Raw genomic sequence first — 23357 nt, 5'->3', positions numbered from 1 at the left:
GCATATCAGTGGACGAAAAATCTCGCGTACGGTACATGCATCACACAGGATTATTTTCAACAAAACCGCGTTACTGTTCATCCGAGTCAAACCGCGTTACTGTTCATCCGAGTCAAACCGTATTACTGTTCATCCACGTGGTCAAACCGTGGACTGTTGACTGATGACGTGGCGTAATCCTGAGCGTCCAAACTGTTTTTAATCCGATGGCCATAATTTACTCCATGTATCTATAAAAAGGGGGCCTCCCCCTCCTAATTTGATATCGCTGAATCCATTTTTGGACTTTATTTTCTGTAATTCCTTCTTTATCTTGTATTTTCTTCGTATTTTAATAAATTCTCATTTTGCCCCTAGTTCAATTATGAGTGGCTAATTTTCTTTCAAGCTTGGGTTGAAGGTGAAGTCTCAACATGTGTCATGGGCTTAATTTGGTAAATTTATTTTCTCTTCCCCTCTAGTTTTTGTGGATGTTTTGACTTCTCGTCGACAAATAATACTAATCTTGTCTAGTACCGCCTTGGTTTCACCGGCCCTCTAGTACAAGGTTATTATTATTTGGCACGATAAGCCCTTATCACCATATTGATTAGAGCGTGGTTCATGAGGTGTGGATTCCCCCCTCATGATTTAATTGGCATTAATAAGGAATATTTAGCCCATGATGCATGTTGATACGGATCCAGATACTCAAGTACGTCATTTCAATAGATTTCTCTTCAATTTATTCTCGCCATTGCAAGTCTAATTTTAGAATTTATTATCGCCATTTCAATTCCAATTTTAGGATAATTTAAATCACTTCCACCACAATTCCAACCACCCATTTACAAAATTAATTCTATATATAATTAAAATCCACCTCCTCATGGGATCGACACTCGTCACCATTAGTCTATACTACAATAGATTCGTGTGCTTGCGAGTTCATTAAAATTTGCACAATAAGTTTTTGGCGCCGTTGCCGGGGAGGTAAGTACTTTTAATTCATAGAATTAATTTTTGTGAATAATTTCTTTTATTTGTTTTCTTGTATTTTTTTATTTTTATTAAAAAAAAAGAAAAAAAAAGTGAATCTACATTTAAAGGTTAGTATTTCTTTTCTTTTTCTCTTCTTTAAAATTCTGTGATTTAATTTTCAATTTATTTTTCTTTGTAATTTTTTTATTTAATTAATTTAATTTTTAGTTAATTTATTTCACGTATTTATTTTTGTGTATTTTTATAGAAAGGTTGTAATAGCGCAATAAGGTTAGTATCGTAATTTCTTCTTTTTCTTTATTTTTATTTATTTTGTTCCCATCTTTATTTTTTATTTTATTTGTTTTGCATGCATGGTCGAAGGTCATTATTACCCAATCTTGAACCTATAGACCTTGAACTTGAAAAATACTTCGCACACAAAAGCACATTAAAAATAAAATTGGAATGGATTTACAAGCACCACAAGAGAGGCCATTTAAGGACTATTTTAGTCCCTTAGCTAATTTGAGCACATCATGCATAAGATACCCAAATGTAGCTGCTAGAAGTTTTGAATTAAAACCCAGTGTGCTAAATTGTCTCCCAACATTTTATGGCCTAGAAAATGAGGACCCATATAATCATCTGAATGATTTTCATGCAATTTGTCAAACTTTTAAATATGAAAATTTTTCAAACGATGATGTTAAACTCAGATTATTCTCATTTTCTTTAAAGGATAGAGCTCGTTCATGGTTAAATACTTTGCCTGCTAATAGCATCACATCATGGGAACAAATGGTTACAAAATTTTTGAATAAATATTTCCCAGTGCATAAAACCAATGCTATTCGCAGGGAAATTTCAGAGTTTACACAGAGAGAAGACGAGTAGTTTTTCGAAACGTGGGAACGATTCAATTGGCTACTCTTGAAGTGTCCACATCATAGGTACGAGAAATGGCACCAATGCCAATACTTTTTGGAGGGATTATTGCCGAATGTGCAGGAATGGCTAATGGCAACAAGTGGAGGAGAGCTAATGTCAAAAAGTGCATCAGAGATTTGGGAATTCTTTCAACGACAAGCGGATAATTCCCAACAACGGAGTCGATCACTCCGGAATACTAGAAGAATTAAAGGAGTGAATGAGGTTCAAATTGGCGAGTCAACTTCGGGAATCAAAGAAGTCAAGGAGATGGTTGAAGGTCTTGCTCGACAAATAGCATCGTTATCGACTGCTAAATCAACAGAGCCACATGACCATGACTTATACTCAGATCAAGCCAATGCCATAGGTGTAATGAGAAAGCCATCAAATTACAACCCATACTCCAACACATATAACCCTGGATGGAGAGACCACCCTAATTTTTCATGGTCTCAAGGATTCCAACAGAATGGACCAGCAGCTCCAGCTACACCAATGCAACAAATTCCACAAAATCCTTAAGCCTCTCAGCCCCCATTTAGTCCATACAATCAAAACCAGAACTACTCTCAACCCAGACCATGGGAGGATGCATTCCAGAATTTCAAGAATGTTATTCACTCCACGATTGAGCAACAGAACCGCACCATTGATGGACTACGAAATGAATTGAGAGCGGGCTTCAACTCATAAGCCCAATCAGTTTCAAGCCTCGAGAAGATGGTGGGACAACTGGCTTCTTCAGTTCAGACCTTGGCAATGACTGTTGGGAAAGGTAAATTTCTAAGTCAACCAGTGCCTAATCCTAAAGGAGTGCATGAAGCAAGTACCAGTTCACTACAACAGCATGGAGAAGTCAAAGCAGTTATGACCTTGAGAAAAGGAAAAGAAGTCGACAACAAAGTGGAGATGTCGGTGACAAAAGAAAATCAAATTGTACATGTGAGTCTTGAGGACTCATCACCGGAGGAGAAAGAAAAAACCAACCCACGGGAATATGTTCCCAAAGCTCCATTTCCTCAGAGATTAGCTAAAGGAAAAAAGGGAAAATCCACAGGTGAGATTCTTGAAATCTTCAAACAGGTAAGTGTTAACATCCTTTTGCTTGATGCTATTAAACAAGTTCCATCTTATGCCAAGTTTCTTAAAGACCTTTGTACTAAAAAGAGAAATATACATGTTCAAAAGAAGGCATTTTTAACAGAAAACGTTAGTTCTATACTCCAACATAAAATTCCTTTAAAATGCAAAAACCCAGGCTCCCCCACTATCTCATGCAGTATAGGGAACCACACAATTGAGAATGCTTTGTTGGATTTAGGAGCTAGTGTAAATCTGTTGCCTTATTCAGTATTCGTGAAACTTGGATTGAGAGAATTACACCCAACTCCATTGGTGTTACAACTTGCAGATTGGTCCACAAAAATACCTCGTGGTATTGTGGAGGACGTGCTTATCCAGGTAGACAAGTTCTATTTTCCTGTTGATTTCATTGTAATTGACACTCAACCAATACAGGATTCAAGGAAGCACATCCCCATTATCCTAGGCCGACCTTTCTTGGCAACTGCGGATGCTCACATTCAATGCAGAACTGGAAATATGCAGTTGTCCTTCGGCAATATGACTATGGAACTGAACATCTTCAACATTGCCAAACAACCTCACAATGCAGATGATGGAATTATTGATGTGGATTTAATTGAAACAATAGTTGATAACACTTTTCTTTCAAACCTTAGTGATGATCCTTTACAAACATGTTTAACTCACTTTGGTTTTGATTTTAATATTAACAGATCGGTCGATGAGGTCAATGCCCTACTTGACTTAGCACCATCCATGGACACTAATAAATGGAAGTCAAGAGTTGAACAACTAGCACCATCAGAGAAGAAACTCATCCCATCATCAGAATCACCACCGAAACTCGAGCTCAAACCATTACCCAACACTCTGGAATATGCATTTTTGGGAGAAGAAAGCACTCTGCCGGTAATCATCTCATCATCCCTCAATGACGAACAAAAAGGTAAGTTGTTGGATGTTTTAAAAGAGCACAAAGGAGCATTAGGATGGACTATAGCAGACATGAAAGGTATAAACCCAGTAGACTGCATGCATTACATTCACCTCGATGAAAATGCTAAATCTACTAGGGAAATGCAACGTCGGTTAAATCCTAATATGAAAGAAGTTGTTAGAACTGAAGTCCTTAAGCTATTAGACGCAGGTATCATTTACCCAATTTCTGATAGTTCATGGGTCAGTCCTGTACAAGTTGTCCCTAAAAAGTCAGGAGTCACAGTAGTTATGAATGCTGATAATGAATTGATACCAACTAGAGTAACTACAGAATGGCGTGTATGCATTGATTATAGAAAGTTGAATTCTGTCACACGTAAAGACCATTTTCCTTTACCATTTATTGATCAAATGCTTGATAGATTAGCAGGTCATGAATTTTATTGCTTTTTAGATGGCTACTCAGGATATAATCAGATCCCCATAGCACCAAAAGATCAGGAGAAAACCACTTTCACTTGCCCTTTTGGCACTTTTGCATATAGGAGAATGCCATTTGGATTATGTAATGCACCTGCTACATTTCAACGATGCATGTTGAGCATTTTTTCTGATATGGTTGAACGATTCCTTGAAGTCTTTATGGATGACTTTTCTGTCTTTGGTGATTCGTTTGATCAATGTTTACATCATCTAACACTAGTTCTGCAGAGATGTATTGAGAAGAACTTGATCTTAAATTGGGAGAAGTGCCATTTTATGGTAAAACAAGGTATTGTTCTTGGTCACATTATTTCGAGCAATGGTATTGAGGTTGACAAAGCTAAAGTGGATCTCATTTCTAATCTTCCTCCACCCAAAATAGTCAGAGAAGTAAGATCTTTCCTTGGGCATGCTGGTTTCTATAGACGTTTCATTAAAGATTTTAGCAAAGTTTCTAGACCCTTATGCAATCTACTTGCTAAGGATGTACCTTTTGTCTTTGATGATTCATGTCTTGTTGCGTTTGAAAAATTAAAGCATTTATTGACATCATCACCCATCATTCAGTCCCCGAACTGGAACTTACCATTTGAGCTCATGTGTGATGCATCTGATTATGCAGTAGGAGCAGTATTAGGACAAAGAGTTGATCGAATTCCCCACGTTATTTACTATGCTAGTATGACATTAAATGATGCCCAGTTGAATTATTCAACTACTGAAAAAGAAATGCTAGCAGTAGTGTTTGCATTGGAAAAATTTCGATCCTATCTCATTGGTTGTAAAATAATTATATTCACGGATCATGCTGCTCTTAAATATCTTCTCATAAAGAAATATGCAAAAGCCAGACTAATTCATTGGGTGTTACTTTTGCAGGAATTTGACTTGGAATTCAAAGATAAGAAAGGGACAGAAAATGTTGTGGCGGACCACCTCTCTCGTCTCCATTTTGACACAATTACAGAGCCATTAATATTGAATGAGTCATTTCCAGATGAACAATTAATGAGTGCGGAAGTATTGCCTTGGTATGGTGATATAGTTAATTATCTTGTTACAGGTAAACTTCCAGAGCATTGGACCAAGCAAGATAAGGCTAAATTATTTGCAGAGATAAAGAATTTCTTTTGGGATGACCCGTATTTGTTCAAGTATTGTGCAGACCAAATTGTTAGACGATATGTCCCAGAAAATGAAATTCAGAATATTCTTTCATTCTGCCATGAACAAGCTTGTGGAGGCCATTTCAGTGCTAAGAAAACAGCAACTAAAGTTTTACAATGTGGTTTTTATTGGCCAACTATATTTCAAGATGCTTACACTTTTTGTTCTTCATGTGATAGGTGTCAACGAATGGGGAGCATTACACGAAGGAACATGATGCCACTAAATCCAATTTTAGTGGTTGAGATTTTTGATGTATGGGGTATCGACTTCATGGGACCCTTTCCCCATTCTTTTGGCCATCAATACATATTGGTTGCTGTTGACTACATATCGAAATGGGTAGAAGCAATTTCATGTAGGACCAATGATCACAAGGTGGTGATAGGATTTTTGAAAAGCAACATTGTTTCGCGCTTTGGATTCCCTCGAGCAATAATCAGTGATGGTGGTGCCCACTTTTGTAACAAACCATTCAAGGCTCTTTTGACAAAGTATTCAATCACACACAAAGTGGCGACCCCGTATCATCCGCAAACCAGTGCCCAAGTTGAGATTTCCAATCGAGAAATAAAGCACATATTAGAAAAGACAGTGAGGCCAGACAGGAAAGATTGGTCATTAAGACTTGATGGTGCATTATGGGCATATAGAACGGCTTTCAAGACCCCGATTGGGATGTCACCCTACAGGCTAGTGTATGGAAAAGCTTGCCACCTACCTGTGGAACTCGAGCATCGTGCATATTGGGCCATCAAGAAATTCAATTTTGACATGCAGCAAGCCAGCTCAGAAAGAAGATTACAGCTGGCAGAACTTGAAGAAATTCGCAATGACGCGTACGAAAATGCCAAGATTTACAAGCAACGAATGAAAGCCTTCCATGACAAGCAAATTATGAGAAAATCTTTCACTCCAGGTCAGAAAGTGCTTTTATTCAATTCTCGTTTGCACCTATTCCCAGGTAAGTTACGCTCTCGTTGGTCTGGCCCATTTATTGTTCATACTATTTTTCCACATAGGGCAATTGAAATTAAGGACCCAAAGAACGGTGTCACGTTTAAAGTTAATGGTCAAAGATTAAAACCATATCTAGAATACCAACCACATGGAGAAGACACCGAAATAAATTTGAGTGACCCACCAGATTTGAATTGATTTTTCTTTTCGTTGATTTGATTTTTCTTTCTTTCTTTATATTATTCTTTTGCTAATTGAAATTATTTTTGCATAAGTGTGTTTGTTTAACTAGTAAGTTTTCTCTTATCATTGTTAATCATGAGTCTCATACTTAGACCGTTCCTCCTGAACATTCTTAAACCACTTTAACGTGTCAAAACTCATCTCAAAAGACAGATTCAATTTTGTAAAACACATCGTATTTGGACTCTACAACCACCAGAGTTAGTAGCCTATGTTGAGGGTTTAGAAAGCCAACTCAGAGACATTGAGAGAAGTGTTTATGACATCCAGTTGGAGCTTGAGGTAAATTCAATAAGAGGACGATTTTAATTTTCTTTGTGTGTTTTAATTTGTTTTTCTATTTGTGTGCTTTAGTTTGTTACCCCGGTGAAGTGGCGGATAACGGTACTCCGTGACAATCAAGTCGGTTACTTCAGTTTCCCATAATAACTAATATTCTGAGGCGAAAGTATGGACAGAAACGAGATTCTAGCGAAGCTTCACAAGCGATTCCCTTTACTTCGTCAGAGTGCCCTCCTTACGATCTATAAAGTTCGGTCCGAACGCATCCGATTACTCTTGAGGAATAACATACCTGCTGACATCCGTTGGTTAATCGAGGCTAAAGTACGATCGACAGGTGAGTTACCTCCAAAATTTATTACATACATGCCTGGTTGTGGTAAAGGAAATTATGCAAGAAAATGACGAGCTCGAAGAATTTCTGTTGCTTGTCATAAGTGTGCCAGAATGAGTTGCAATAAAAACCCATGTTCTTTAGGAATGATGTCTGATAACAGGGAAGATAAGATTCAATTCATTAAGGATGGCTTGAATAAGGAGTCATTGGATGATATCCTTTTGCCTCTTGAAACGCATCCCAGTGGATATGTGCAAGGAGCGATTCTCCAGTTATGGCCATTATTCCAGAAAGAGCATGCACGATATAGTCTCGGGAATCTGACTATAAACGACCCTGTTTGCCAATTTATAAGAAAACTGGATATGAAGCCTATCCTCGACCCATAGAGGGCGTTCAAGCCGTTTCTGGACGTAAAACCAGAGGAAGATGTGAGCCACAGTCGCAACTACCTGTAAATATCCTTTCACTTTACTGTTATTTTATTTCACTATTGTTTTACTGTGTGCATTATTGTCTTTAATAATTTTATTACTGTTTGCTTTTTCCTTATTATTGTTTTCTTTTTCCCTTTTTACTGTTTCCTTTTTGACTCGCGAGCCACGTGCTTTACGCGTTATTTGACACTGACATGTTACCTCATACACAACTGTGACCCATTGTCACCAAGACTCTTAAATGTGATTTTTTTTGTCAAGCACTAACAAATTATTTTTTGAGAAGTATCCCAATGGCAGCTACTCCAAATAGACAATTCAAGAACATTTGTGTGCTTTCTGGATTTTCATATGGCAAACATAAAGAGTTTGTTGAGGCAGCCATAGATCTTGGTCGCAGCATAGCAGCGAGAAAATTACACTTGGTGTATGGAGGAGGTAATCGAGGGTTAACAAAAATGGTCTCAGAAGCAGCTTTTATCAGAGGCAGCCAAGTGTTAGGCATCATCCCAAGAGCCCTAAAACCTTTGGGTAGTTCGTTTGACTCATCAACTGGAGAAGAGTTAGTCGTCTCAGGTATGCAAGAAAGAATAACTGAAATGCTTAATCATGCTGATGCTTTTATTTTCCTTCCAGGAGATCTTGCAACACTAGAGGCACTTATCACACTAGCATCTTGGGCCCATCTGTACATCCACCAGAAACCCATCGGTTTGTTAAATGTCAATAACTTTTATGATGGCTTTATCGCATTTCTTAACCATGCAATAAAAAACTATTTCATTCCCCCTAATGCGAAAAAACTCTTTATTTGTGCTCACACTGCTAATGAGCTACTTGATCTGTTACAAGCTTATAAACCGGACCCAGACCCCTAGACCTTTGTGTTGGGGTTGGAGCCTCCAAATAATGATGGTAACAGTAGCCGCAGTAAGAAGTAAAAATTAGATTTAACTCTCCGCCTATAAATATTTTCTTCTGTGTTGCACCACCCAGGTGATGTCTTCTAAACTCTACTTCTTTCCTTTAAAACATTGAGGATAATGTTTCGTTCTGGTTGGGGGGAGGGAATAGTCGACAAATGTGGAATTTTGGTTAAGTTTTTACTAATTTTTTGTTGTAGAAACTAACTGTTGCTAACTTTTTGTGTTGAAGATGGCTGAATATGGAGTATAGTTACTCTAGAAACGCATCTTCATCGTTAAAGAAATTAAAAAAAAATTAAAAAAATTTCAGACATTTTCTTTTTCTGTATTATGTTTTTATGTTTATTTTTCTTCTTTTTAATTTCTCCTCTATAAATATACATTTTCCAACTTGTGAGTCGAAGATGGCTGAATATGGAGTGTAGTTCCTCTAGAAACGCATCTTCTTTAAAAAAAAAATCATTTTGGTTTTCCATCATTTTAAGTGTAACTTTTCTAATTAGTTTTTCTGCATCATATTCACATTTCTGCATGCATATTTTCCTTTCATGCTTAGAATAGGTTGGGGGGTAGAATGTTGTTTAAAAAATAATAATAATAATTTGTGTGATTTGTTTTAACATTGGATGACATGATTAATTTCAAATTTTAGTATTTGTATTATCTTTAGTCTTAAGTGATGTTACGCTATGTTTGCTACTTTACATGTTGATGTCGGAGACAAATATAAGTTGCTTGAAGGAATGAACATGCTATAAATAAATGCCAAGTGAGTTGTTGAGCCTATCATTTTCTTGGAGAGTAACCCTTTTGCCCATTCTCTATACAGCTTAGCAGTTTATTATTTTATACACGATCTCTAGATTTCTTTTGAGTTAACCCTTAAAAAAAATGGTAAAATAAAAAAAAAAGAAAAAGAAAAAAAAATGTATGTTGCTACATTGGGAGGCCCATCTAACTAGTAGATATGGATGATTATTTAGAGCCCTAAAAGACGATGGAAAGGCCATCTTTGATCCGTTTGAGCCTTTCTAGCCATCCCTTTTGTGAAATATCCATAGTTAACCATTTTGAGCCTTTTTTTAAAAAAAAAAAAAACCTTTTATTTGTTTAACTTATCTTGACCCACTCCGATTTGGAGTATTACCCAATGTCTTATAAGTTCCATCACCTATTTATGTTTGAGAAAAATGTAAATAAGTATTTTTGTTCAGTGAAGTTATGCCAAATAAAAGTAAAAAAAAAACAAAAAACAAAAAAACAAAAATTGTTGTTTCAAAAGAAAAATAAAAAATAAAAAAATAACAACAATAGGTGAAATCCACCTTGCAACTTCCAAAAAAAAAAAAATCCCTGCAATTTTTTTTTCTCAAACATACACTTTATTTTCCTTATTTCCCTTCTTTGTTAACCATGTCCCTAACCTACGGTACGTCCTAATAAAAGTCCTTCTTGAGTTTAGGGAACTATAGTCTGAAGTAGAAGCTAGTTATATGAGCTAAAAAGATGTAGTGCTGCATAATAAAAATAAATAAATAAATAAATAAGACAAATAAATTGGGTTAACTAGCATTTTTATTTGACTTGAGATCGTATTATTTCTAAGCTGAGGGCATATTTATTTCATTTTGGTGAGAGCATGTGATATCACTTCTTTATTATTTTCTCTCTCAATTACCATTCATTGGAGTGACTATTTTTATTGGTTTTAATTTCTTTGTGAGAGTGTCACTACTTCCAGTTTGGGGTTTGACATGTCATTCTTGAAAGTAGCTATGACAAAGTCTACTGGGCTGATTCATGTGGATGGTTGATGTGGGTGTGATGTTGCTTTAGACTGGAGATAATGCTTATACTTTTATTTAATTGCTATCATTAATCTGATGGAATAAATATGAGTGTTTCTATTAAAAAAAATTATTTTTTTTGTTTTCGCTTTATTTGCTAGGGACTAGCAATAAACTGGTTGGGGGGTGTGTTGAGTGTTAGAAAATGCATATTTATAAAGGAGAAAACCGTCATTTTACATTTCAAGTCTTATTAACAACCCTTACTTTTATGTATTTAACTTTCTTGTGATTTAATTACATGTGTTTTATTTTAATTAAGTATTTTATGTATTTTAGGGGCATCATAGTCATTTCACAATAAACGAGAAATCAGATGGCAAAACGGACATCACTTTTGAACTCAGGACGGTCGAAAACCTTAGGAGAAGCATAAAAAGAAAAATGGCACTGATCACATGTACGGTACTATTCACGTGTACGGTACTGTATATACGTTACTGTTCACGACACTGTTCACATAGACAGATGATGATGTGGCATTGACTGATGAGGTGTCACGATCCTGTTGGGCTAAAATTCTTATGTACTGTTGATGGTGACGTGGCAGCATATCAGTGGACGAAAAATCTCGCGTACGGTACATGCATCACACAGGATTATTTTCAACCAAACCGCGTTACTGTTCATCCGAGTCAAACCGTATTACTGTTCATCCACGTGGTCAAACCGTGGACTGTTGACTGATGACGTGGCGTAATCCTGAGCGTCCAAACTGTTTTTAATCCGATGGCCATAATTTACTCCATGTATCTATAAAAAGGGGGCCTCCCCCCCCTAATTTGATATCGCTGAATCCATTTTTGGACTTTATTTTCTGTAATTCCTTCTTTATCTTGTATTTTCTTCGTATTTTAATAAATTCTCATTTTGCCCCTAGTTCAATTATGAGTGGCTAATTTTCTTTCAAGCTTGGGTTGAAGGTGAAGTCTCAACATGTGTCATGGGCTTAATTTGGTAAATTTATTTTCTCTTCCCCTCTAGTTTTTGTGGATGTTTTGACTTCTCGTCGACAAATAATACTAATCTTGTCTAGTACCGCCTTGGTTTCACCGGCCCTCTAGTACAAGGTTATTATTATTTGGCACGATAAGCCCTTAGCACCATATTGATTAGAGCGTGGTTCATGAGGTGTGGATTCCCCCCTCATGATTTAATTGGCATTAATAAGGAATATTTAGCCCATGATGCATGTTGATACGGATCCAGATACCCAAATAAGTCATTTTAATAGATTTCTCTTCAATTTATTCTCGCCATTGCAAGTCCAATTTTAGAATTTATTATCGCCATTTCAATTCCAATTTTAGGATAATTTAAATCACTTCCACCACAATTCCAACCACCCATTTACAAAATTAATTCTATATATAATTAAAATCCACCTCCTCGTGGGATCGACACTCGTCACCATTAGTCTATACTACAATAGATTCGTGCGCTTGCGAGTTCATTAAAATTTGCACAACAATAGGGTAGTCAATTGAGAGCACTGAGAGTGATTCTCTCTAATCTCCATAGTTTTGTATTAATTTATTGATATATTTGTTGCATCTGCAGATTTAACTTTCAGTCTAAAATTTGCAGCATTGACGAGCCCCAACAAAAAATAAGAAAAAAAAAACTATTAGAGCACTAAAAAATCTATTAATTTTTACAACCTAAGCATTTCTTTATAAATTTTATTTCTATGAGGATAGTGAATACTGATCTCGTTTTTCATAAATCACATGCGCAACAGGAATTATCCCTTCAGAGATGGGGAGATGGAGGAATCTCGTCCACCTGGATCTATCTGATAATTTCCTCTGGGGATATATCCCTCCAACTCTTGGTCGTCTAAGCAAATTGGAAAATTTGCACTTGTCTTCTAACTCCCTTGTTGGTAATATCCCCTCCATTGTAGGTCATCTAACCCATCTAACTACTTTGGCTATTGCCTCAAACCACATTGATGTTTCCATCCCATTAGAAATCGGGAATTTGAACTTTCTTCAAGTTCTTGACCTGTCCTGAAATGAAATTGGAGGTTCAATTCCTTCAAACACTTGGCCATTTAAAGAGGTTGAGAAGTTTAGACTTGTCCCAGAACAAACTTGTTGGCCCAATCCCTTCGTCTGTAGGTCATTTGACTCAGCTAACTACTTTTTATATGCACTCAAACCTAATCAATGGTTCCATCCCATTAGAAATCGGGAATTTGAACTTTCTTCAAGTTCTTGACCTGTCCGACAACAAACTTGAAGGTCCAATTCCTTCCACCATAGCTGGTTTAGTCAACTTGACATCTCTGTCCCTGGAATATAACAATCTAACTGGATCTATTCCTTTAACACTTGGTCATTTAAATAGGTTGACAGATTTAGAATTGTCCGAAAACAAACTTGTTGGTCCAATCCCGTCGTCCCTGGGTCATTTGACTCAGCTAACTACTTTAAATATGTACAACAACAAACTTGATGGTCCAATTCCTCCAGAACTCATGAATTGCTCAAAGCTGCGGATATTAATATTGGGAAACAACTTGTTAAGCGGAAGCATTCCGTCAGAGATTGGCAAACTTCAAGAACTAAATTATCTTGATTTAAGCCATAACTTGATTAATGGTAAAATACCTTCCCAGCTTGGAGAAATTCGACGCATAGATACCGTGAACCTTTCCATGAATAGCCTTTCCGGTAGCATCCCTGAATCTGTCAAAAAAGTGCCTCTCTTATATGTGTCAGGCAACAATTTCGAGGTAGAAATCCCAAATACTTCGGCAAATTCGCCACCGCCACATCACAAAAAGATTGTCACTCGCTTGGTTGCAATTATTCTCCCTATGGTCGCATTCCTTGCCTTGATATTTGGAATCTTGTTTGTCCGTAGACGAAGGGATAAGAGAGTTGAACCAGCTGAGACAGAAGAAATCACCAAGTGCGCTGATGAGTTTGCAATTTGGAATTACGACGGTAGAATTACATTTCAAGACATGATTGAAGCTACTGAGGATTTCCATATCAAATACTGCATTGGAACCGGAGGCTACGGCAGCGTTTACAGAGCACGGCTGCCCAGTGGAAAAGTGGTTGCTTTGAAGAAGCTTCACCGTTCAGAAACTGAGGAGTTAGCTTCCCTCGAGAGTTTCCGGAATGAGGCTCGTCTACTGTCCCAAATACGGCATCGAAATATCGTAAAGCTTTACGGCTTTTGTTTGCACGAGAACTGCGTGTTCTTGATCTATGAGTACATGGAAATGGGAAGCTTGTTATGTATTCTACGCATAGATGAGGAAGCTGTTGGGTTGGATTGGACTAAAAGGGTGAACGGTGTGAAGGGCATGGCTCATGCTTTGTCATACTTGCATCATGACTGCACACCACCAATTGTTCACCGCGACATATCAAGCAACAACGTTCTACTCAACTCAGAATTAGAAGCATTTGTTGCTGACTTTGGCGTTGCTAGATTATTAAATTTTGACTCATCCAATCGAACTCTATTGGCTGGCACTTATGGATATATTGCTCCTGGTAATCTTCTAGCTATTCTTCTTCTGCTTCTTTAATTATTCTTTTAATTAATTTTTGTATATACTCGGTTAAGTAATTTTTAAGCAGTTTTATTTAATTAGCTACTTAGGTTCAAATTTTTGAATAGGTAAAGAGCTGGAAAAATGAATTTGAACTTTGCCTACCAGTTTCACTTTTTTTTAAAAAAAAAATACACTTTAAATATCAGTTAAAAACATATGGTTCTCTGTCATACCTTGCTGCAGAAGCTCAAAGATATAAACAAATTGCTCTTGTTATTATTTAGGAAACATCACTAATAAAGGCTTCTGTTTTCATACAGAACTTGCCTACACCATGGTTGTGACGGAGAAATCTGATGTTTATAGCTTTGGAGTGGTGGCACTAGAAGTACTAATGGGAAAGCATCCTAGAGAGCTCCTCTCATCGTTATCTTCATCATTAGATAAAAATATTACAGTATTTATGAAATTTAGACTTAATGGTATGCAATCCATCATTTATGAAATTAAGGGGGTTTGTGTGACTATTTAAGCAAACTTCGGGAGTGTGGGTTGCTTTTTCCCCTTAAAAATTTAAATTTTCTCCCGATTGAGCTCTTCATAGTAAAAATAAAAAAGATCTAAGCGCTCCCGATTATGATTTAATTACTATCTTTTTTTTATATAATTATTTATGGATCACAAATCTCCCATGTGAGTTTTACTCAAGAGAAGTTTAGATCATATGAGAATTCGAGTACTAACGTTAATACTATAATTAGACTCCATGTAAATCCAACAATTATAACACTATCTGTTAGAATATGCATCGGATTCTTCGGGATTTAAATATTTACATTTTAAGATTTAGTATCAGATTTTTCGAGATTTAGGATTACACCTTTCTTAATTGTAAACTTTATTATATTTCCTCAAAGCCAATATTGCATATTTTTCTATAAATAATGGTAGAAGTTGTACTTATCATTCACATTTCAAACAATATCAAAATTTGAAACTTGTTGAACTTCATAAATATTACTTCCAAACTGACATTGCAGTTGAAAAATATGGTTAACGGTGTTGAAGGAGGAAAAATATCTAAAGAAGACGATGACGACGAAGAAGAGGAAGATGAAGATTATGAAGGATATTTGATATTATCGGATTAGCGATTTACCAGAAATCATTGAAAAGTGAGACATATTTTAAAACTTCATATAGCATGCAACTTCACTTGTAATGCATAATCGTATATACACTTTAAGTTCTTATTGTATCACGAGTCTTCTAAATTTTGAATCTAGCAGGACTTTGTGTTTCAACGTTTTATGAATAATTATTATGCTTGCTTACATTTAAAAGATTGCTGGTTTTTGAGTTGCTGCCTTGTTCTTGCAATTTCAGCTTCTCAGGGGCAGCACAAATTTATCGTTCAGCAACAATGATAGCCACAGGAGATGCTGCTGCCGCCAGAGGGTTTGCTCATTGAGTGGTAAAGGCCGAGGAGCTGCTGGGGGTTGAAGTGAAGGTGCTCCAAGCCCCCATTATTACGGCCACCAGTGATGAGCAAAGAGTCTTAGATCATCAACCCCACCACGCCCTCCCATTCCCATTTTCATTGATGATAATTTTTTAGACACTACAAGCATCCTGGAGAGCTCCTCTCTTGTTATTATTTAAGGTTGTATCTCTACGAGTTAAAAGGGTAAATTGTCATTTTAATTATTAGTTTATTTTACAAATTATATATATAAACTTCATTCAGAACGAGGTTCTTGATATTTAATATATTAGTTTTTTCACTCCTTTGTAAATATTCACACAAACATATACAATAATTTAGCTGATCCGATCAAACATCCTGGACCCACCGCTGATGTTAGGAAGCTTCTGCATAAGTTGTGGTTAGTGATATCCCGCCAACTACCTGCCAGCAAAAGATAAACTAATGTCAGGTCATGATCAAGAAAAATTTGCTTTGAGCCGAAGAGTCCAATGTCATAACCATGCATATATGAAGTTTCTCTTCATTTCTTCTGAGCTCCTCGACAAACTTCACACCAGAATTCGAAATTCTCTCTAAGGGGAAGTTTTCTCTTCATCGTCTCTCCAGTCGGTATTCCATTTGTCATCTTCTGAGTGTTTGCATTCAAGTCCTTCTTTAGCAGCTCCTTATTTTTGTTCTCTGAATCTTCTTCACCCTGCACTTTCTGGTCTAAACCAACAACAGTTTTAATAGCTTTAACTGATTCCTCTTCTACTTTAGCTTTCATTTCTTGGCCAGCACTTTCTGGTCTTAACCCACTTTCTGGTCTACTTGTCTTTCCAGAATCTTTTGATGTCGATGAAGATGAGGTAGTGCACATCTTCTGAGCTCCAATTAGCTCCGCTTCCTCCGCCTTGTGCTTCTCACCTTGAAGATGCTCATCTTGACCACCCTCCACTTTCTGGTCTAAATCAACGATATTTTTATTCGGTGTAACTGATTCCTCTTCTAGAGTAGCCTTAATTTCCTGGCCAGCACTATCTCTGTTTTCAGTAGAGTTTCTGGAAGTGGAGTTACTGCACATCTTCTCATCTCCAAGTAGTCCTCCTTCCTTGGCCTAGTGCTTCTTGCCTTGAAGATGCTAATCTGGATCTCTGTTGTGAGTAGTGCTGACCTGACAGAGGGCACAGCTTTAATCCATGGGTTTCCTTGAACTGGTCAAAGGGAGCTCACCAGAACCTGCAGGTAGTGTGGCAGCTTCCTGCTTTGATCCACAAAGGTTGGGATAGGGCTTAACCTGCAGGGCTTGACAACCCTCCTCTTTCTGGTCTAAACCAACAACAGTTCTATTAGCTTTAACTGATTCCTCTGCTACTTTAGTCTTCATTTCTTGGCCAGCACTATCTCTGCTTTCATTAGATTTTTTATCCACTTCTGAGCTCCAAGTAGTTCTTCTTCCTTGGCCTTCTGCTTCTTACCTTGAGGATGCTCATCTAGACCAACCTCCCCTTTCTGGTCTAGACCAACAACAGTTTTATTAGCTTTAACTGATTCCTCTTGTACTTTAGTCTTCATTTCTTGGCCAACACCATCTCTGCTTTCAGTAGATTTTTTTGACGTGGATGAAGTGGAGTTACTGCACATTTTCTTATCTCTAATTAGTCCTGAAACCCTGGCCTTGTGCTTCCTACCTTGAAGATGCTCATCTAGACCTCTCTCGGTAGTAGCACTGACCCGACAGAGGGCACAACTCCACTCCTTGGGTTTGTTTGAACCCGTTGAAGGAAGCTCTCCAGGACCTACAGGTGGTGTGGCAACTTTCTGCTTTGATCCACAAGTATTGGAATCAGGCTGAGGCTGGAAATGGTACAGAAACCATTATGCCTTATATTAGTTATCACATCAATGGTAAAAATATAAAATATTCCCAGTGAGCTCCGTCATCTGCTATTGTAGTACAGATGAAAGAATTTGTTTACAAAATAGTTAATACAACCAGAATCCTTGTTAATTAACAACATTTCCAGCAAGAAAATCTTTCCTTCCAAAAAACAAAAAAAAAAGGAATATGTTTGAATAGGATTCTGAAAGACTTTCTTAATAAGCTGGACTAGAAGAGATGATATTAACACTTACGAGCATTATAATTCATAATTTGAGGAAACACCATTTCAATGGAGCCTCCAGCCCAACGCACATACACAAAGACAAGCAATAAGATTTAAAATAAGAAATTACCGGGAAAAAGAAACATCGGAAATCAATCTGTACAAGTTCATATGACACTTCATGGTAAACATATGTAACCTCTCTTGGAACCTTAGCCTGCGAGAAGCTCACATTTGCTCCGTGTTTTCGTTCAAAAAAGGTTTCAGACACACATTGATTCCAGGCTGTGGGGGATCATACGTCCTCACTGCCAAATTTTAAAGCCACATACATTGGCATTTGCACGCATGGTCAAGAGTTGCACAACTCTCTCGTCTACTTGAGTTGACCACGCAAACTGAACTTGCGAACTTTGACCAACATAAATAACCAAATGCTATGATGTTTGGAACTAAATCAAGATAGCGAGTCCAAATGTACTCCCCAACAAACTTGTCACCTGTGCATCAAGACCAAGTCTTTTGGCACTAAGAGTGGACATGGGAATCTCTAAGCAACGACCTCCTAATAACATACAAATCCAGGTTACTGATAATGCTCATCGATTTAAAGGCTTACAAGTTTACATAGAGGTAAGTAAAGAATTTGATAATAATTGAAACAGAGTTCGAACGCGAAACAATAATAATAAAGATAAATTTAATCTATAATATCAACTAAAAAGTTGTGATATATATATATTTTTTAATTTGATTTTTTGTGCAGCATCAGTTCTATGGAAAATCGGTGCCTTTTGTATCATGTAAAGATGCCCTACAGAATGCAACTCTTAGTGGATATTTCAACTCTGCTCAAGTGCGATTACAGATGACGTGATTTCATTGGATAGTTCCATTGAGACCATCAAATAAACAACATGTCGCAATGAATTAGTCTTTCGCCTAACAATACCTATTTTATGTACATCTCTTAATTTTATTTATATGACTATACGATGGTTGTCGAAGCCAACAAAAATAAATTCCTACTCTAAATAAATTGTGTATAGTGATTGAGCAGGGTCGTGTCCACAGAGATCGGTAATTATTTAAATCCTTTTAAAACGTAAAACATAAAATGGGGGTTTTGTTGACAATAATAAAAATCAAATTAAAATAACAAGAATGCAAATTAAAGTTGTAATTCAAATTGGAGAAAGCTCTGGTTGAAGGAATTAATTCAGCTAGATTCGATTACTGATCATTGATTCAAATATAGATTATTATTACTTATGAATAGACCGGTTATAGCTACTGAGACCCTCTAATAGCCAATCTCTCCTTAACTAGTCGATAACCAAGGTACGACCGTTGGCTATTTCCCTAATCAATAGACAATCCTAGATACGATCATAGGATTTAATCAATTGATAGCCTGAAAGACCAGAGAGACCCAAATCCTAATCAACACATACGATGATTCATTTAAATTAGATTGTTTATTCTCATAACACAACTCATTGGTATGTTATTTGTCACAAACATTAAAATTTTCATACGATGAATCCTTTAATTAATAATAGATTAAGTTGATAATTAAATAGTGGCCAATTACCTAATTAACAAACATAATCATGAAAATAATTCAGAGAATAAACAAATACCCAAAAAGCAATAAAACAATTAAAGCATAAAATAGATCTCACAGTAGTGATGAATCAAAGCTTCATTATCCTTCAACCAGAAAAATAGGTTTAGTGCTTCATAGAGAGAAGAGAAAAGTTTAGACCTAAGGTTTCTTTCTCTTCTCCAAAAGTCTCCTTTTTCACAATAGATTCCTCCCTTAAATACTCTCTCTCTCTTCTCTTTTAGAATTCTATTTAAAATAAAATACTAATAACTGAAATATTAAATTCGTAATTACAAAATAACCAAAAATACAAAACATGTTAAACTAAAAACTGCAGGCCCGCAGTTGACAGCACGCGCCCACGCCTTATCAACAAAGTTCTTCTGACGCTCTAAATTTCTCCAAGAGAACAATCATCTTTAAACAACATCTTATAGCTCAATTTTATCACAAATCAATAGAACTGCACCCACAAAAGTAAAACACAAGTAAATCACTATTATTAAGTGCAAAACATCGATATTAAGGGAAGTAAACAATGCAAAACTAGTGCATAAATTGCACTCTAACACTATATATTTATGAATGATTAAAAATATTTTTCTTCTTTATCTTATTATTATTATTATTAATATAGGGGGTTTCTCATGTAGACATGCAGTGAAATGGTCTCACCAATTGGAATTGGCCAAAAGGAAACAATGTTTCAAGCATACCCATTTTATCTGACAGAATATATGGATTCATGCAATAAGTCTTTTGGAGTGGTTCCAAGACCACATTGGATTACAACTTATTATGGTGGTCATGTAAGTGTCAATTAATCCCCAAATTAATTCTTTTAATTTTCTCTTTTTCTTTCCTTTTTTAAATTAAAAACTTCACCTCGTTCTTGAGTTTGATTTTTATTTCTTTTTAATTTGCAGGATATAAGAGTGGTTTTAAAGAGATTTGGTAGCAACATTGTTTTCTCTAATGGCCACCGCGATCCCTGTAGCAGCGCTGGGTAATTTAGCTTAAGAATTTTGGATATTCTTTTCTATTGAAGTTACCCGTTTTATTATATACCTTTTTCTTTTTCTTTCTTTGTTTGGGATTATAGGGTTCTGGAAAATATATCAAACAATATAATAGCAGTGACAACAAAAAACAGTATGTAACTTTTTCTATAAAATAAAAAATTAGTGTTCAATTATTAACTAAATTATTGGATAACATAATTAATAGTGTGTAAATTGGAGCAGGTTCCCATTGCTTAGACATACAGCCAGCAACAGAAGATGACCCCGAATGGTTAGTAATGCAGCGAAAGATTGAAATGGACATGGTTCATGATTGGTTCCTCAAATACTCTGCTGATTTGCTTCAAAATCAGAGCATAAGATTAAATTTGGACTACAAAATTAGTCTTTTCTTTTTCTCCCTCTCCTCTATCTTTCTAATATTTAAGGAGCAAAGATAAATAATAGTGCACCTAGCTAGTTGTAGATTTCATTTTCATAATTCTTAATCTGGGTTGTCTAAATGTGTAGAACAAGTGTGCAGTTTTACTTAATATAAAGCACGTACAAAGGTTCAATCTTTATGTAATAATCATACGGTGAATATCAATTCATACACAACCACATTGGATTAACCATTTTCTCCCTTTGATTTAGGAGTTACTGTATAGGTCCTTGAAGCCGGTGGGAGAAAAAGAATTTGCCCTCCAGATACATGTATCTCTCAAAACTTAGGTGTTTATCCTTACACGCTCCGTTTATTAGTAGCCAAGCTTATGAGTATATTGCTCCAGGTGAACCTGTTCCTATTCTCCTACATAATAGCTTCTTTTGTTAATTATTTGACAATCCCATGCAATTCCGAACATGACTTAGGATCAGTTTAAGATTTTGGTGGCTGTTGAAATAAGCTGCTTCTGCGATGTGAATGGAATTATCTAATGATTATAAAAGTAGCTCACTCAGTGTTTGGTAAATTTGATTACGAAAATAATATTTTATTATATAATCATTAAAATAAACATAAGTTTAAATTGTCTTTTACTTATATATTAGGATTTTTTAAAAAATAAGATACACTTATTCTTTTCTTAAAATATTAAAGTTATAATAGAAACTTTAAAAAAATGGCATTTTATTTAATAAGTTGCTTATAAAAGACAATCTCATACTTATTTTAAGAGTTATTGTCAAAATGGAGAAAATATGAATTAAACTTTTAACAAATTTATCAAACATCATTTTTATCAAAACTTATAAGTATTTCAACCGTTATCCCAAATAGGACATTAGGCTTTGTGCAGAATAAAGTTAGGCATTGAATATTTGCACACGTATAAACTAAATATCTGGATTGAAGAAACAGCTTGACTCAATAAGTCTACTTCATTCTTTATTTTCCACAGCACATGTCAAGACGTAAGTTCCAAATAATTGCTGACTAGGGGAAGCAGTCTTTAAAGTCAAGGTGATTAGATTAGCATGTTTCGGCATTACGTATCGGAGGGGTTCCTTGCCCTCAACTTAAAAAAGATGCCTTAAAATTAAATATTTAAATAATATGGCATTTATTAAATTTTAAAAAAAATGTAAAATACATAAAAAATATATTAAAAAAAACCTTTTTTTAAAGTGTGCATAGGTTTGAACGGAAACTATAGGATCGTATCACATTGAATTTGTGTACTTAGGATGGGGCACGGAAGAGAGAGCGTCTTGGTTTATATTTTACTTATACACACATGAGTAATTATATACAAACCTTTCATGCCTTTGCTATCTTTTTCATGTGGGACAAATATAATTTCCTTTACTTTTCCAATTCCATGAATTTACTTTGAGTAACAATTTCTCATTTATCCAAGGGTTATTTTGATTATATAGGTAAAATCATTCTGAAGTATTTACGGAGGAATATTTGAAACAACAGATAAGTCTCACTCAAAATCACGCATCAAATAGTAACTTGTGCTATATTTCCAACACTTTTTGCTTCTTTTCCTTGTTTGATTTCATGAAAAAAATTGAGTGCAATGAAATTTTTATCTTCTTTTGTCTATGATGTTTTGGTGTAAAATAAAAAATAAAAAAATAAGAGGGATATTAGGTAGCCCATGAATTTCCAATTTTCCATATAGTTTGCATGTTGCAAAAGGAGTTTTGTAACTATTTTAAAAAATAAAGGGATTATTTTATTATTTTGTCAAATCACAGAAGTCTACAAATTCTTTTCTCTACAGCTTATTATAATAATACACCTACAAGTTTTTTTTATACTTAAATTTATACAAAGATATGATTAGTCTTGTTTATTTTTCTATTTGAGTCATATTTTACAACAACAATCCTTCGAGCTTTTTTTTTTCTTTATTATTTTGGGTAATATTTAATATCTTAATAGCGCTATTGATTATTTCTAATATTGTCCATATTATCTCATGTTTCTGCAAAGTTGTTCAAATAGATCTACACCTCACAAATACAAGCCGATAAGGTTATATCTCCATGATTGAATCCATCCAGAGAAGACATTGACTCACACTATTTGAAAACGCGTATTGGAAGTTAACACCGGGAGCTTGCAAAACAATTAATTCTTATATAAACGCTTTGCAAGGAATCAAATAGCCAGCTCAATCAACCGAAAACCATTATAAACATGGCAGCAGCATCCACTGTTTCGAGATTGGTGGTCATTTTAATTTTAATAAATGTTGGTGCTATAAGTGATACGACAATATCTGTAACGGCATCAGCTGCAAGATTATTGTCGTCACCCATACTGTTAGAAAGGGAAGCTTTACTTGCTACCGGCTGGTGGGTCAACAATTGGGCGACGTCGGGCAACTACACGTCCGATCATTGTAAGTGGACTGGCGTCAGTTGCAATTCAGCGGGAAGCGTAATCGGGGTCAGCTTACTCTGGTATGAAAATGATAACATCAAAGGAGAGCTCGGTTGTTTCAAATTCTCTTGCTTTCCGAACCTCAGAAATTTCAAAATTCGTACAAATTATGTTCTCTCTGGGCGCATTCCATCTGAAATTACTGCCCT

The 23357-nt window shown here is 35.8% G+C and overlaps 1 protein-coding gene across 1 annotated transcript; it reads left to right on the top strand.

Moving 5' to 3' along the window:
• Nucleotides 1-12284: 12284 nt before the first annotated feature.
• LOC18043219 (probable leucine-rich repeat receptor-like protein kinase At1g35710) lies at nucleotides 12285-15268 on the top strand. Its single transcript, XM_024186126.1, has 6 exons — nucleotides 12285-12502; nucleotides 12630-12774; nucleotides 12967-13218; nucleotides 13891-14115; nucleotides 14438-14574; nucleotides 15158-15268. The coding sequence occupies exons 1-6, from the start codon at nucleotides 12359-12361 to the stop codon at nucleotides 15266-15268; spliced, it is 1014 nt and encodes a 337-aa protein (XP_024041894.1). The 5' UTR covers nucleotides 12285-12358.
• Nucleotides 15269-23357: the final 8089 nt, after the last annotated feature.

Source organism: Citrus clementina, unplaced genomic scaffold (genome assembly GCF_000493195.1).
Source record: "Citrus clementina cultivar Clemenules unplaced genomic scaffold, Citrus_clementina_v1.0 scaffold_4, whole genome shotgun sequence".
NCBI classification, from domain to species: Eukaryota; Viridiplantae; Streptophyta; class Magnoliopsida; order Sapindales; family Rutaceae; genus Citrus; species Citrus x clementina.
This window is presented reverse-complemented; position numbering and strand designations above follow the sequence as displayed.

What these genes read in the sequence shown, in the direction of transcription:
- LOC18043219 (XM_024186126.1), top strand. Translation starts at nt 12,359, where the DNA reads ATGGGGAGATGGAGGAATCTCGTCCACCTGGATCTATCTGATAATTTC. An exon ending in TTATGGATATATTGCTCCTG is followed by an intron (nt 14,116 to 14,437) that starts GTAATCTTCTAG and finishes GTTTTCATACAG; the next exon opens with AACTTGCCTACACCATGGTT. An exon ending in CATTAGATAAAAATATTACA is followed by an intron (nt 14,575 to 15,157) that starts GTATTTATGAAA and finishes CTGACATTGCAG; the next exon opens with TTGAAAAATATGGTTAACGG.